The 17,579-nt window shown below is 35.6% G+C and overlaps 1 protein-coding gene across 3 annotated transcripts; it reads right to left on the reverse strand.

The window, feature by feature from the left end:
* Positions 1-966: 966 nt before the first annotated feature.
* Positions 967-17,223, reverse strand: LOC110465136 (aladin-like). 3 transcript variants are annotated; one of them, XM_021520744.1, is made up of 16 exons: positions 17,156-17,223; positions 16,214-16,403; positions 14,590-14,714; positions 14,099-14,154; positions 13,174-13,265; positions 12,356-12,402; positions 11,821-11,979; positions 10,931-11,014; positions 10,409-10,529; positions 9,670-9,794; positions 7,826-7,886; positions 7,007-7,194; positions 6,404-6,471; positions 4,214-4,286; positions 3,718-3,802; positions 967-2,529 (listed from the first exon to the last, which is right to left on the reverse strand). In XM_021520744.1, the coding sequence occupies exons 2-16, from the start codon at positions 16,331-16,333 to the stop codon at positions 2,395-2,397; spliced, it is 1,539 nt and encodes a 512-aa protein (XP_021376419.1). In that variant the 5' UTR covers positions 16,334-16,403; positions 17,156-17,223; the 3' UTR covers positions 967-2,394. The 3 variants fall into 3 exon arrangements, with proteins under 3 accessions (XP_021376419.1, XP_021376417.1, XP_021376418.1); XM_021520742.1 differs by having other exon boundaries at positions 17,149-17,203; XM_021520743.1 differs by having other exon boundaries at positions 17,101-17,188.
* Between the last annotated feature and the right edge of the window lie 356 nt (positions 17,224-17,579).

Consider the following 17,579-nt stretch of genomic DNA (forward strand, 5'->3'; position numbering starts at 1 on the left):
AATTCCACGAATTATCAGTTATGTCATCATTGTCTTTGTGTTCAGTGTTAACCTTCAGAACTTCAGTCTCGGATTCATTGCCATCTCTTTATTATTTAGTGCACTCTCGGTAGAAGAGCAGAATAGTGTATGTATGGTTATGGATCTAAACTGTTTGCAGAGAATGACAAAAGGAATAAGCCCCCTGGGGCAGTGCCAGACTCCGGAAACAATCCTGGTTGTAAAAGTGCATTTGTTTATTTCGTGTATAGAAGATTTACATATGATTACTGGGTAAACATCTCAGGTGTTTCCGTGTTATCATCAAGTGGCTAAATCCCCCAATGGGTAGACTGGCACCACGGCCAATTCTGATAACACGAGTGTATAGAAAACTCATATATGATTACACGGAATGATAGTGAAAATCACGTAGTAATTGTGAGTCGAGATGACATTCAAAGGTGTTTTGCACTCTGTAACTCGTTATGAGCCCGGCCATCAGCCCCCTAGGGGTGTCAGTAACTTCTTATGAGCCCGGCCATCAGCCCCCTAGGGGTGTCGGGAACTCCTTATGAGCCGGGCCATCAGCCCCCTAGGGGTGTCGGGAACTCCTTATGAGCCCAGCCATCAGCCCCCTAGGGGTGTCGGGAACTCCTTATGAGCCGGGCCATCAGCCCCCTAGGGGTGTCTGGAACTCCTTATGAGCCGGGCCATCAGCCCCCTATATTGATCCCAAACCTCTAGCTTATGACTATTCCAAGGATCATCACAATCTGACAGTCAGTTTCTGAGGAGAAGTTTAAAATGACTGTTTATGCACGATGGACAATGACAGATGAAATGTAATTGCAATACGACACCTGAATGACTCTGTTGGCCCAATAAATCAACTGATAATGAGTAGCAGCTGACATCCTCATTTAATAGAAAACGATAAAAAGTATCTTTGATTCATAATTTTAATTAACTTTGAAAATGCATTACCACATTGTGAAAATTGCACATTGACAATATCATATAATTCTGTAAACATACTTATTTCAGCAGACTCAAATTCTAGCCCTTTATCATTTCTATTTTTTACATATTAAGGCATTGATGGATTGCGTGCTCACAATATATGAAATTGAAATCCACATATGGAAACTTCAGTAAGCGCAATGTATATGTCCAGAAAAATGCTAAAAGTAGAATACTGCTTAATTATGTATACTTACTGTATCTTGTTTGATAGCACTGTCATGATGGCAGTCAGTTCATTCTTACTAGTATAGTTTATATCATAGCTTACACATTTCAATCATTTATTTCTCAAATGCAGGTTCATAACATATAAAACAGCATTCCTCAACTGCGGGTTTCATGTTCGTTTCTTATATTTCAGGTTCAAACCATATATTACATTTGACATAGGTCACTACTGGTGTAATCATGACTTGCATCCCAATCCACAAAGCATCATGATGTATAATTCAAATATAGCCTTTAACTGAGGTCGATACCTGGATTTATCGACCCAAGAAAAGATATATTGACCGAGGACGATATTTTCCTTAATATAAGATGACACACAGTTTCCCTACATCCTCATTGGTTGGGTCATAATCACATGGAGGTCGGTGATTTGTGATATTGACTGGGTCTTCCTATTTTTAGAAAGAGCTGGTCAATTGTCATTTTTTGACTTTCTATCATTTTAACGATGAAAACTTTATTTAGCATCTAATATAACAGCTCAAGACTTTTATTTCGGTAAATATGTGGTTATATGGACCTGAGAAACTGATATTGACCTCAGCTTCAATTCTGTCTATATCACTTTCCGAGGTTGATATAACCACATATTCACCTCAAAAAATGTCCATAATTGATAAATAGCATGTTCATAGTACAATATGAATATGACTTGTTTGCTTATTTTTCTGCATGATTACGATGTCATATTACAAATCAAGTTACATTGTTATCTTTCGTGATAGAATAGCATGTTCATGACAAGATATATATTGCATTCCTTGCGGATTATTTCTATGTGATGATAACATGTCCTATTATAAATCTAGTAACATTGTAATATTTTGTGATAGAAAAAAGAGAAAGGCAGAAAGACAGATGAAATGATAGAGGAAAAAAGGATTACCTCTACCTTCAAAAGAAATTTCATTTCTAGGGTTTCAGCGTCATAATAAACTCTGACAAGATAAGAGCTTACAGCTCTCACAATCTTAACTCATTCACCCCTGAAGACACATTTAAACTCTTCCAAAAAAGGTTGGAATAGTTCATTATGAAGTTTCAGGGGTGAATGAGTTCAAGCAAATTCATTTAGCTTGTCTCTTAGCACTCTTTACAACTGCATTAACATTTATTTGTATCAAAGGTTTGTGAGTGAAGATCAAGGTCAAAGTCATATCAGGAAACAGAATGGATTGGAGAAAGTATTTGTCCATTCAAAATCGGTGCATTCTGTTGAAATCGATGAAACTCGACCACATCACTCGCAACGAAGTAGAGGGGAACGTAGCCAACGCTGCCCGTAGACCACACCTACAATGGACAGCAAAAACATGTGCTAGATACAGAGTGTATTAAATTAAGTGCTGATATGCTAAAGCCTGGTGTTTTAGGGGCATACCGGTATGTATGAGTATTCCATACAGTCAACATGTTTACTAAGTTTCTTAAGATGTGCAAGCAGGAAAGTAACCAGGTCTTTGACATCCATATATTTTATCAACCACCTCCTTCCTCTGTAGATTATAAATAGATAATTTTAAATATTCATATTGTGGAGCATTAGGCATAGCAATACATTTTCTCATTGATTTGTATCAAATGATTGTGATGAACAGACTTTCTTATGGTGATGTGTTAAATTTTTATAACATGATTATCTCAAGATAAACAAGAGCTGTCGGAGAACAGCATAGCTCGCCTATGTATGTTATTATAATACTGCAGCTATCAATAGAAACACATGTATAGTAAAACGTTGATATAGTGCCTGTCATTTTATTTGACACCTCACTTACCACCAGGACATTTTAAGGACTATTAAATGTGTAGAAACATCTATGTGAAGTGATTGTTAAGAAATGAACAAAGTCCAATAAAGCTGTTTTTGGACGCTAAAATATGAAAATATCGTTCAACACATTGCTTACACTCAATACAAATACTTCAACTTTATAACAGACAACAGCCTATTGATGGTCGTTGTCCAACACTTAACAAAAACAATTGCCCAAAAACTTGCACCTCAAATTCAACAAAGTGCAACTAAGCTGTTTTGGGGCCATAAAATATGAAAATATGGTCCAGCACATTGCTTACACTCGATATAAATGACCTAAACTCATAATAGACAACTGTGCATTGAGTGTGACGATCCAACACTTCACAAAAAAACTTTGCCCAAAACCTTTAACCTCAAATTTAACTAAGTCCAATTAAGCTGTTTTTGGGCAATGAAATATGAAAATATGGTCCAGCACATTGCTAACACTCGATATAAATGACTTAAACTCATAATAGACAACTGTGTATTGAGTGTGATGATCCAACACTGTTTGGAAAAAACTTGCACCAAAACTTTAACCGCTGAAGGTTCCCGGACGCCGAAGCCGGGGTGACTACATTAGCCCCCCTATTCTTCGAATAGGCGAGCTAAAAATCACGCTAACAACAAAATTTAAATTTAGCAAGTTTTTTCATGCTAAATTACGACACACTTACCACAATTAGAAGTGCACCGTTATCATAGTTTGGCTGAAAGGAGATGTGGTAAGGGATGGCACAGTTTTCTCCCCTTATATATCCACTGAAACAGAAAAAACACAAAGCAAATATATATGTTGAATAGGATAGTTAAGCTTCATTGAGTTAAATCAGTCTCGTGATATCAGTCCCGGAACAGCAAAGTCAGTGTTGTCACAATCAGATCTGTGATGTCACAAAAGTAGTCACCTGACCAAAATGGTGTTTTAGTCTCATAATTTGTTTCTCACTGCCATGGGGGAATTCAGACCAAATGTAAATATTAATTAATTAAGTATTATTGGTAATGTATTTGGTACAGAGAATGAAACTGTGATAATATACTGTAGATTTAGGAAAATTTAGGACATTTTTGCATGGTTGTAGAATGAGTGAGGGTTCTCACAATTGTTTTACAATCACAGTCATTCTTTCCTGATCTATGAAATCAAATTGATTTACAGTTTCAACTTACCAAGGTGTTACTTCAAGTAATGGCGACACTTTGGTCCTAAACAACACAACCATGCGCTTGGTGTTTTTACAACCTTAAAATGAAAAGTATGGATTTGTTACCAGAGTTTTAAATACAGAAACAACTTTGTTTGGAAATATTGCAGCTGTACATGTAAACAGTACTTGTATTTGTACATAGTCCGCAAGGCTAGACAATAAGGGTAGCCTGGAGTTAGTGAAATTTCAAGCTGGACTAGTGGTTCTATAAACCGCTAGCCCGGTTGACTTGTCAAAATTTAGTATTATTTATCATGTTGAACAATACTAGATTAGTGGATTTTGCATATGCACTAGTAAAATTGGAAACTACTTGCCTGATTGACTAGTTTTTTACTTTAATCTATATCCCTGAATAAAACATATAACACAAATTTGTCAGGAGTATATAGGTTTTGATACACAATACATGTCCCCTACAGAACACCCCCCCCCACTGCATCGCTCACCTGGTATAAAACTCATACTTGTAACCTTAAAAGTGATCTAAAATAAAGCTACAGGCAAAATATCAGTATTTATAATTAAAATTCATTCAAAAGACCGTTATTTTTTTTTAACATTTCACCCCTGTGATTGAAGTCGAACAAAGTCATTATGTTGAACACATTGTATGTATAGCCTTTCATCTCAGGATGCAACTTGCAAAGTATAAACATCCTGGGACCCATGGTTATTCAGAAGAGGTTGTTTAAAGATTTTAAACAAATTTGACCCCTGTGACCTTGAATATAAGTAAAAGTCATTCACTTTAACAAACAAAGTAGTCCTTGATCCCAGCATATGCTACAGACTAAATATCAACATCCTGAGCCTTTTAGTTATTCAGAACAAGTTGTTGAAATATTTTGAACATATTTGCTCCTTGTGACCTTGAATATGATTCAAGGTCATACATTTAAACAAACTTGGTAGCCCTTGATCCTAGTATGCTACTGACTAAATATCATCACCCTGGGCATTTTGGTTATTCAGAAGAAGTTGTTTAAAGTTTTTAACATATTTGACCCCTGTGACCTTGAATATGGGTGAAGGTCATTCATTTGAACAAACTTTGTAGCCCTTCATCTCAGCATGCTACTGGCCAAATATCATCACCCTGGGCATTTTGGTTATTCAGAAGAAGTTGTTTAAAGTTTTTAACATATTTGACCCCTGTGACCTTGAATATGGGTGAAGGTCATTCATTTGAACAAACTTTGTAGTCCTTCATCTCAGCTAGCTACTGGCCAAATATCATCACCCTGGGCATTTTGGTTATTCAGAAGAAGTTATTTAAAGTTTTAAACATTTTTACCCATGTAACCCTGAATATGGGTGAAGGTCATTCATTTTAACAAACTTTGTAGCATTTCATCTCAGCTTGCTACTGGCCAAATATCACCCAGGGCATTTTGGTTATTGAAGAGAAGTTGTTTAAAAGTTTTTAACATATTTGACCCCTGTGACCTTGAATATGGGTGAAGGTCATTCATTTGAACAAACTTTGTAGCACTTCATCTCAGCATGCTACTGGCCAAATATCATCACCCTGAGAATTTTGGTTATTCAGAAGAAGTTGTTTAAAGTTTTAAGCATTTTTACTCATGTAACCCTGAATATGGGTGAAGGTCATTCATTTTAACAAACTTTGTAGCACTTCATCTCAGCGTGCTACTGGCCAAATATCAACTCCCTGGGCATTTTGGTTATTGAGAAGAAGATGTTTAAAGTTTTTGACATATTTGACCCCGTGACCTTGAAAATAGGTGAAGGTCATTAATTTTAACAAGCTTTGTAGCCCTTTATCCAAGTTTGCTTCTGGCCAAATATCGACACCCTAGGCCTTTCGGTTATTAAGAAGAAGTTGTTTAAAGTAAAATATTGACGCCGGACGCCGGACGCCGGACGGACGGACACCGCGCCACGGCATAAGCTCACTTGGCACTTCGTGCCTGGTGAGCTAAAAACCCACCACAATGACATCATTAGCATATTACCATCGAACTGGAAATTTTAACAATAACCTTGACTCATACCGGTCAAATCTCTGTCTTTCAACCCAGACAATTTGCTTCTAAACAGTACATGTATCTGCTCAACACTGGACTGGGCTTAGTAAAGGGCAGTGTTTCATTAGCAATATATGGTAAACATTGCTACGTTTACTTACCACCCAGAAGGACTGCCAATCTCTCTCCTGTTGAATCCCACACCATATTATGAACCAGACCTCCAATCCTGAAAAATAAAATATTTTTTTCACAATCGTCAGTAATCATAATCTGAACAAAAAAACATGTACTGTTTCTTTGTAAGTCATCAATGAATGTTTTATTTGATTGAGATATTGTATATTTTAGCTCAATCTTAAGGGATAGAGCTAGGCCATTTAACTCATTCACCCCTGAAGACACATTTGAACTCTTCCAATTCAAAAGTTGGAATAGTTTATTATGAAGTTTTAGGGGTCAATGAGTTAAAAGCAAGATGTTCATGTGAGTTTTTTGCAAGAAGACGTCTAAATTAAGACAAATTCTTGGCAAACATTTACCTGTGGTCACTATTGTTTCATGTGGGTTTTTTGTTTCGATTTTTCGGTGCTCTCAGACATTATTTTTAAGCTGTTTAAATCTACAGAAAAACTGTAAGTAAATTAATACATTAACTCAATCACCCCTGAAGACACATTTGAACTCCTCCAATTTAAAGGTTGGAATAGTTCATTATGAAATTTCAGGGGTGAATGAGTTAAGTCTGAATAATTGACACATACTCAATATCCTCATTATCCTCAGTTTTCACCTCGACCATTGACAGGTCCACTGAGGCAACAGCTGACTGAGATCCACCAATCACAGTGCTTCTATCATTGCGGGATGTAGAGAATGTAAGGGAGTATATGATTGGTTCATGTTCTGTGGTAAATAACAGCACACTTCCATCTGGACTCCAGCAGGCAGCCTGTATGCAAGTCAATATAAAAGCACACATTATTCAAGATAATACACAACACACACTTTTAGTGGTGTTCCAATTATTTTATTTAATCAATGATTTCTCATTTTACCTCACTATGACTTATCAATAATGGTTTTCTATGATCAACCATGTTTTGACTTTAAAACACTGCAAACTTTCAAGAAATATTGAGATTTGAATAAACCTGAAAACTGCATGATTAAACAAGCAATTTACTCCTAATTTTTACCATAAATTGCATTTAAACACAATATATGCCAAACGCTAAGTCATTTTTGGACACAAATAGAGATTGAAAAATTATCTTTACAAGCTTTCAAAAACATATATTTCTTTTGTCAAGCAAAGAGTGCAAATGACCAGCATATCAACTCTTTACCACTGAAAACAACTCATTATGCCAAAATGTGCCAAGTCAGTACATATTTCTCCAAATAGCACTCTGATATTTCAGGCAGTCAGGGGGACAGGTAATATGTTTATCCATTCTGCCCCTTAGTGGAATACCCTTCAAGATGAAAAATTAACGTAGTCAGCAATGCATAGACTCTAAAATCCTGACTGCACTCGTGTAATACCAAAAGGTGAGTGCAACAACAACAGGCCATCATACCTTGCAACGTCCTACACACTTTGTCCACTTCTCACAGCTCCACCTGGTGGTTTCCCACACCCTGAAAAAAAGGGGAAATCACTCCGTTTGAAATTCCTTCAAAATACTATTTTAAAATCATAGCTAGTAATGGGAATGGCACGGCATCTAAATGAAAACACTTTGATATGGTGACTGGAATATATACCAGGTTTACTTTTTTATTCAACAATGTTTCCTTTAAATAAACTTGTCCAGATCAACAAGGCAAGGTTTTTGGCAGGGATGTGTGGGAAAAAAAGTGTCTAAACTTCACCTTGAGAGACGTGACATACTGTGTATCTATGAAGCTTCACATAACCTTGACCTTGTCCTCACTAAGAGCGGATTGGCCGAGTGGTTAACACTCCGGCTTCCGTGCTTTTCTCATGCCCACACAACTCCAACAACCCAGGTGGAGTATAAATTGGTCTGGGGTGGATGTTGAGGTATCTGTGCTGTAGCAGTCAAGTGAGGTGGCACTATAAATGATGCCGTTAGAAGCACAGTCCCACCACAAACAGAACATATTACATCTCCAGCACACATGCAGACATACACACTTAGGGAGATATTAGCCAGGTGGCATAGGACTAATAGTTAGCGCCTAAAAAAGCAGCTCCTGCGAATTCCTCAAAATGTATCAATTAATGTATATACTAAATGTATTGATTGTATAACTTTTATATCTAAGTACTGTAAAGCGCTTTGGAGTGGCTTATGTTAGCTAGATAGGGCGCGATATCAAATGTTGTATATTTTATATCAGAAAGCCAACAACCCAAATCTAGGAATTTAAACACAAGATTCAAAACTTACAGTCAGGGCAAGCACTGTAATCATTTAACATTTGATCTCTGCTGTGATGATGATCTTTAAACTTCAGACCTGCGTTTAGTAGGGGACACATTGTTTTATCATAACATTGGTATCCTCAAACTGAATCAAATACAGTTCAGTGGTCAGTTATCGAGTTCTGACAAGCATTGTAATGATTTGACCTTTGACCTCTATTTTTTACCTTGATCTTGCAGGTATGGGCCTGTGTGTGGTATGCCACACATTGTCTGATCATAAATAATAGTCTTATCCTTAAATTTTTATGAAATACTTTTCAGTAGTTTAGTAATTACATTTCACACAAGCATATCAATGAACTGAATTTTGACCTTTTTTCTGACCCTGATCTTGAGGGAAAGCCTGTGTGTGATTTGCAGCACAGTGTGCCTTGACAAAATATACAAACCTTAGTTAAGAATTTAGGTATAGACAAGTTAAGGACAGATTAAATGTAAAAACAAAAAGGTGACTATTGCAGAATACTGACAGGTCAGCAAGAGCCCCACCGTGTGTCTGACCGTAACCCCATGATCTATTTTTAGTAACAGTCACCTTAACCTTGACCTCATAATTTTTAAAATCCCTCTTGCACATCTACATATATCACAATGTATAATCATGTCCAGAAAGATATAACCTTTTGGATTCTGGAGTAATCCTCGGAAATGAAAATACAGATTGACAGACAGACAGATGGACACCGTGATAACTACAGGGAACATGCATCTCCAATGCGGGGTTGCAACTAGGATGGAGCGAAACAAGTTTTCAGAGGGTCAGTGTTTTGTTACCTAAATTTTACAACAGCCTGTTCCTTTATGAATTGGGAAAATATAGTATCATTTATTTGTATTGAAACTGGGAATATATTCCTTAGTTTTTGGTCATTTTGGGGAAATAAGGCACTTTTTTTTAGCTAGGGGAAACAGCCTGTATTCGGCAGTAAAACTGAGCAGAAAACATCACTGAGGGTGACAGAGTTATACCTGAACACATTTGAGGGAGTGGCGGTGAAGACCTTGCTGCCATCTGGTGACCAGGACACCATGGAAACACCTCCACCTCCTCCTCTTCTCAACGGAATACAGGTCTCCATGGGCACATCCCAGGCCTACAAAATACATCCATACACTCTGTAATGATCACAGCACCAACTTCTTACTATACAGACTAGAAGGCAGAATTCATAAATGTCTTTCTTTCAATTTCATTGTACTTTACTTGCCTTTTTCCAAACATTGAAATTACCTGATGCATTACAGTAAATAAGTATACTGATAGTTCAACATTGATTATCAAAGAGAAACCCAGCGACAGCACTATGTTTATCACTATTCCTCTTCCTATTACAAACGGGTGCCGTTGACCCTCCCCGTTCAAGCTTGGTGTGGAGTCAAAGAACCTGGGTTGGTGTTTGAAAAAAGGGGGGAATAGTGTAAAGGATGTGCATTGATTAGGTTGCATTACAAGCATCAGCTGTAGGGAGTTTCCCTTTAGCTCAGTGGTAGAGCATCTGGCTGGAGAGCCAAGGGTTGCGGGTTTAAGCCCCAGCAACTATCACTATTCCTCGTCTGAAGAGATAAGAATTTTGCAATTACTGAATATATACCAAGCAATTACGAAGAAAATCTAGTTCTTTGGACCAGTTTGTAATAAAGAGAAGGAAAGTTGTTCATTAAAACAATAATGTTTTGTACCTTTAACTTTAATTGTTTTTTTATTTACCATAATGGCAGTGTCTACAGGTGAGGCTGACAACAGGACACAACCACTGGGGTCCCAGGACAGAGAAGTTACAGGAGCATGGTTACTCTGTTGTAACACCTGTACTGAACTTGTTGATGGCCTAAAGAATAAATAAATATTTTAGTCTTTTTAAAAACATTATATTTTTCAACCACTGGTCTTACAAAACAAATTGGCTCATTAAATGATGAAATAACATTCACATGTACCTTAAAAGTAACCAAAATCCTTTCAGAAACTCATGAACAATTGAAATAATATTTTAATGGATTTTCCATTAAAATTTAATGAGTCTTTAACAGATTGATTTTTTCCTAAAATAAATCTGTTCAAATCTAATGAGTCAATCACTAATAGAATGATTTTTTCATAAAAATAAAACAATCAATTACATCAGCTTTTAATGGCAATATATTATAATGCTTGCAGTTGTGTTTAGCTCTTTTTAATTACATACAAAAATAATGAATAAATAAAATTGGTGTATGGTGCTTTACAAACCTTGTTGCCAGTGAAGTGGGTTCCACTTGCCAAATGAGGACACAGGACTGACATGCTACAGCTAACACCGAAGCTGACTGGGGCCTGCAAATATACATCTCTTGTTAGAAACTTTCTTAATGCATCAAATAAGAAAATTAGATAACTTTTTTCTATTTCAAAACTTATATCCTATGAATGAAGAATTTATCCTTTCAATAAAAAAAATTAAAGCCTTTAAACATTTAAAAAAAAAAAATCGCCAATAGCAGACAAATTCTAATTCAACTTAATCACTTGGCTGATCAATAGATCTTTGTATAATTTTAAAATTAACTAATTTATGTTAGATAATCATGATAACCAACTCATTGGGGAACCTCTATATACATAACACAAATGGTGCACCTGTTTTAAAAAGGATTTATCCCCAAATGTTAGCTAGAAAAATGTTGATTTCAAATTTTATTGATAAAAGTGATGCGTGAAATATAAGAAGTGGGTGTACAGCAATCATGGCAGCACTGGATAAAACACCAGAGACGCTATCTTTTATCACGATCCAAACGGTTGAACCGGTTGGACCAGCCTTGTTCGTTTATGAACTACATTGTAGGGTCAGACTTATTAATCTGATACTGCTTCCAAGGCCTGCATAAACTTTGCAGGTGTGCCAGTATTTGTACCTAAAAATGTTACATTTAAAAAGAAACAAACTGTTTATTCCAAATAAATGAATATACCCCAGCTTATATGGGGACAAGTTAACATCAATATCTAATTCTCAAAAAGTACCTCCGCTTTATACACGAGTGCACACTTCATGCAAATATTAATGGTACAACAGATTTATGAATATATCACTGTTGCAAAATTGCAAAAATTTTGTGATTTACAGCAGAATATCTTACCTCCATGCCAAGTCAGAGACATTTTTCTGAAGTTTGTGTTTCAAAGTCGGCACAAGGTCATTCCGTGCCATGTGTACTTTGATGGAGTCGTCCTCCAAGGCATACGCAAATTTTGTGGTGTGAGGATGCCAAGCAAAGGCTCTCACAGGACTCGAACCCCTAAAACAGAGGAAAAGATTCACTATTCTGCGACATGTATTTCAGTAGGGGTTTTTCTTCCTACATTTCACAACATTCTGTCCTTACAGGAATTGAGAAAATATGGGTTTTATTTATTAAAATTTGAAAGACGTTCCTCATTTTTAATTCTTTTAATTCTTTTTGGAAAAATAATTTGTTTGTGTCTCTGGTAGGGGTTAAACCCAGGGCTACCTATTACCAGTCAAGTGCTTTAATTTATGGATTGATCTTAAGGGAAATTCCCTCTAGTTGAGTCAGTTACAGGCCACTAGGTAAGTCATACCAGTGACATCTTAACAGTATTTACAAGATTTGAATGCACCTGTTCATTCATGTATCATTATATAAGTCTTACCACTCCACCGTGTGTGAAAACTTTTTTATGATGTCTTCATTGGACATCTGCAATAGACAAACAAACCAACTGTCAGCTAGAGAGGGACAATTTACCTGTAGACAATACAGCCTGGTTCTATATAAAGAAATTTTCTCATACTTTTCCCCCCACCTAAATCCTGAAAACAATCTCTTGGTATTCTTATAGGAGAGGAATTAGTCTAAAACATAAACCATTACTGAAATCACCTGTCATTTCCAGGCTTATTGTCGGAGAAACTTCCGTATGAGGCACTATTGTAACAGTAAGGTTCTATTGTTTAGAAGGAGCCCTGTCCCACCACAGACAAACCACTAGAAAATTCTTATGTACAGAAATTACCTCCCTTGAATTTCATTTTGGATATAAGTTATAATAACTGCAAAGCAATAGGGCTAGGGTAATGAATATTGACCAGGTAGCTCAGGTTGTTAGTATGAGAGTGTAACGATCCAAGGTCAAGGGTTCAAAACCTGGTTTAATCCCACTGAAATTTACACACAGAACACTGTTGTTGGATTATATTTTGTTAATTTCATATTTATTTTTATTTTATTTTAATAAGAGTCTTGAAAAATATGTTTCTTTTCAGAAATGATACATCAAAGCTAAAGTCATGCTTGAATAACAGTTTCTAATGCATAATGATGGTTTTAGCAGTCAGTGGCACAAGGATTTTTAAGTGTTAAAAAGGGGCTCCTTTCGATACAAAATGAAGAGTAACTGGAGGTGTACTGTATTATCATTTTTATGAGTTTATATCTGGCTTTGTTAGCTAAAAAATATCCCATACTCACTGATAAATGAGGGAATAGTGATCCATGAAGGGAGTTTGTTCCTCTCACAAAGGTCAAAGTTGTCCTGGCCATAGAAGCTGTCCACTTTGGTACTAAAATGTATATATAACAAATAATTATATATAGATTTTTTGTATTGTTATTACAAACTTAGAGTAGAAAAGAGCTTTCTGTCTTGATCAAGGCAAAGTTTTGCAAGACAATCTATTATTACCATAGTCTCCCACCAGTAATGATTTCTTTACACCTGTACACCTATAGCTATCTCAGGATATAGGTCACAGTGACATATTTTTTGTACTCCGCACTCAGACAGCCAAGATATACTTGCATACAAAATCTGGTTACAGTCTATAATACTAGATTGGTATGGTTCAATATTAATTATCGAAATGTGCACTCCTTTCTATAGTCAGAACGGGGCATTTGACAACCTTTTCCTGATTACGAGTTGGGTGTATATGTTTTGGAAACCCTGCTCACATGGTTGTATACTTAAATATCGCTGAGTTCTACATTTCCGAATGTCCGTATACAATTCACAAAATTAAACTTATATCCCACAAAATTAAAATAATGTCTATCTAATTTATGCTTTTCAACTGCAGTTTAATGATGTTCCCCGTCAAATTTAGATATATACTACCGGGGGAATAATCTTTTCCCATAGTCCCTGATGTGTATACTAACAGCATTGTAGCACCACTTGCATTTTTTCACAATAGTTTTTAAAACATCATGTCTTTTTAACTCTTCACCCCTAAAGATACATTTGAACTCTTCCATTTCAAAGGTTAGAATAGTTCATTATGAAACTTCAGGGGTGAATGAGTCAATTTCAAGTTTCCAAAAGACCATATTTTTGTATGAAGTCTTGCATAAGAAACCTCCCTTGTAAGCAACACTTTGTTGAACAACTTTATACCTTCCTCTTGACTCTTGACTATTTCTTCAAATACACCAGACAGCCCTATCTCATACCTGAAAGAGAAAAAATAACTAATTAAATGAATCTGAAGCAGAACCTGTGTTATTTTCTCTCTTCATCATTTCTATAGCCAATATTTATCCTCATTTATTGAAGGATTTAATAAATTCTTTTCCTTATTTGATAAAAAGAGTATTCACAATCAAAGAAAGGTTGATAAAATGTCAAGTAATTACAAAATCAGATTTTTAAACTCACTTCACTCCTGAAGACACATTTAAACTCTTCCAACTTAAAGGTTGGAATAGTTTATTATGAAATTTCTGGGGTGAATGAGTTAATGATTTGTACCTGTTAATATGTCATACTTTATCTCATCTACCAAAGTTTATACATAATTTACATGTATTTAAAACATTCACATTTTATATAGAATTTAATATTTTTACATAATGTTCGAGTGACTTAATGAATACTCCGTCACCCACCAAGCATGCATAGCTCTTTTCCAAACAGTTTCATCATGAGACAGAAAGGCAGACTTGGCATTCTCTCTTTGTGATAAACTTTTGGTTGTGTCCTTGGGAATAGTCACGTCTGGATAGCCGGGAAGCTGGAAAGAGTGAAACATATATAATAAAGATTTAAACAGGCATGATTGTATTCAACACACTTCTTCAACCTTCATACATATTCAACGTATGCAGCATATTTATCTTCACATCAACAAAGAAAGTGTATTTCACCTTCCCGAGTGTTTTTGTCTTTTTTGGGTTTTTTGTTTGCGATATATCTTAAATACAGTAAAACCTTGATAAAATGCCCCTCATTTCATTTTCCACCTTAACCTTTTCACCCCTATGTAACTTTAGTAGACTCTACCATGCATTGATATGGATGAGTCCATTTTGGTCTACAGTGGTGTAAGGGTTAAGCTTGTTTACTACCGATATATTTCAATGTCCCTTTTTTCTCTCTTTTTTTTTTAAGAATTCCTTTAAACCTTTCCCTCAATTTATCGCCAAACCCAATTAAGACGCCAAAATCAATCTGGACAAATGGTGGCAGTATAACAAGGTTGTGTTTTCTGTATTGTTACAATTTCCATCAGGTGACAAAAAACAATCAGGAACTTATAATGTATTCGAGAATTTTCATCATAATTTGAACTTGACTAATTGCTATCACATTTCTCCGATTACTCTCACAATATGATGGATAGGAAGCTTTCTAATTGGAAAACATTCTTGCTTATTAAAATATAATTAGTTTTTGTTGTTAATGAACTCTCTATATAAAAATATGCAAAACATTTTTACTGTTTTGTCATAAAATTTAGAGGGAAAACGGAGCCAGCCAGCTGTCAACAATCAAAACTATTTTCTAGTCTGCTTTAGTCTGAATGGATGAATTTTCATTGGTGGAAATTCACTAAATACATGTATATATATTCTGTGGGAACTCATCCATGTTTTGTAATGAACTTGGAGACCTGCTAAAATACAACAACAAAATGTGTAAGTCAAATTATCATCCACTTTTCTGAGGGTAGCTATTTCTTCGTCATACCTCTGGAAATCTGTTTATCACGAACAAAAGCTATGTTGAAACTTGAAACTTAGCTCTTCTACCTCACATTTTGTAATTATTGGGATAATTCAATTTATAACTTCGTTATATGATTTAGCAAGTAGGTATGTTATGAGTCCGAATTATTCTGACGTTTTATCGACTTTTTTTTATATCAGTCTGTCGTCGATTAACATCAGAACTCCGGCTCTCTATTATATGCAGGAAATAAGTGATCCATGTGCGACATGTGTGTGAAAGTCACGATTTGTTTCTAAAATATCAGTTTGAAGTGCGACACTGGTGCGGGTCGCTTATTTCCCGCATATTAGAAGGGGACGGAGTTCTGATGTTAATCGACGACAGACCGATATAAAAAAAACTCGATAAAACGTCAGAATAATTTTCAGACTATATGAAAACCTTTTCAAATTCAGCCACTAAAAAAGTTATGATTTGATCTGTGTATAGTATAACTGATTATGAATATAATTTCAGTCAGAGGCGCCACCATTTCAATTGCAGAGTTTAACAGGTTTATACCCGGTTTGCTGGTACACGTCTGTCTGCTCGAACATTGACCATCTGTCCATTCTGTTCACACAATGTGATGGAATCCTCTGCAGGGACAGGTGGGAATATGGTAAAGATGCTACCACTCATTCTGGGGATGGTATATTGATTGTGGTAAAATCACAGCAAACACGTGTGAACTCCAACATGTAACCTTGAACTAAAATGATAAAAAAAAAGATCCATTACTAATGATCAGTGTCAGTTGGTAGTAATATTGTTTTCAATAATTGATAATATAAGCTACCACATCCGCGTTAGCCATGTCATTGAAATATTGAATATATGAGTCCTGGGTCTGTATGAAACTGTTGTCATGCTCAAGCATAGATTCTCTAACCAACTTTCTTGTAGCTTAAACATTTGCAAACAGTAACTCAAAATATTTACTGTACCATGGATAAAATGTGATTTTTATTACTTAATCCCTGGAACAAGAAACTAAGTATTAGCACAGTATATCTTACACGAGTTTGAGCATGAAAACGGTTTTATGAATACGGGGCAAGGACCCATGCTTTTCATGTCAAACGTTTTGAGAGCCCATGTCACTAAATCTCTTTGTAATGGGACTGATAAAAATAAGAAAAATACAATAGATTTAAATTACAACACATGTACATTAGGATTTTGGCAGCTCGCTAAAACTACCATCAAACCTTGACGTACCTATACTAGGTAGCAATTAATCAATCAAAGATGGCAGATCTGCAACATAGTGACTTTGGCATATTAAATGATTAAACCGTTACTGTAACGACATTATTTTTGCGATTTCTAAATGTAACCACCTTTGACATCAAACTACAGTTAAAACAAACACAAACATCTAGCATATCATTAAGTAATACACGTACGGGTAAGGAGATTAATGTATTATCAATCAAATCTTGTTTGAATATTACTCTCAACTCTGTTTTCCTTCAGTTGTCTTTTCGCGGCAGGTGCTTGAAAATCAAGGACTATGAAGCGCTTAAAATTTATCATAATATCCAAAGCGGAATTATATCCGGAAATATTTCGCTGACAGATAAAATAATTTTCCTAACTCTTAAAGAGATAAATAATGTTAAGATAAGTTTATTTCCAATTAAGGAATTGACAAATTCCTCTTTAACAGATTCATAAATAAATACATTATATAACACGTCACGCTTGCAAAACATTAAAAAAAATCATTTTTGATTGTAAAAGAGTAAACATTCGGTGCCGATATAACAGTTTCAGGTAATTTATTCCATACTGGTACAGTGCTTATTGAAAAGTAGTGCTTCCTTAGCCCAGAAACCTATATACTATATGTCTCTGCTTAGCCTGCTTAATTGTTGATAGTGTA

This window comes from Mizuhopecten yessoensis, unplaced genomic scaffold (assembly GCF_002113885.1).
Source record: "Mizuhopecten yessoensis strain PY_sf001 unplaced genomic scaffold, ASM211388v2 scaffold11057, whole genome shotgun sequence".
Taxonomy (NCBI): domain Eukaryota; kingdom Metazoa; phylum Mollusca; class Bivalvia; order Pectinida; family Pectinidae; genus Mizuhopecten; species Mizuhopecten yessoensis.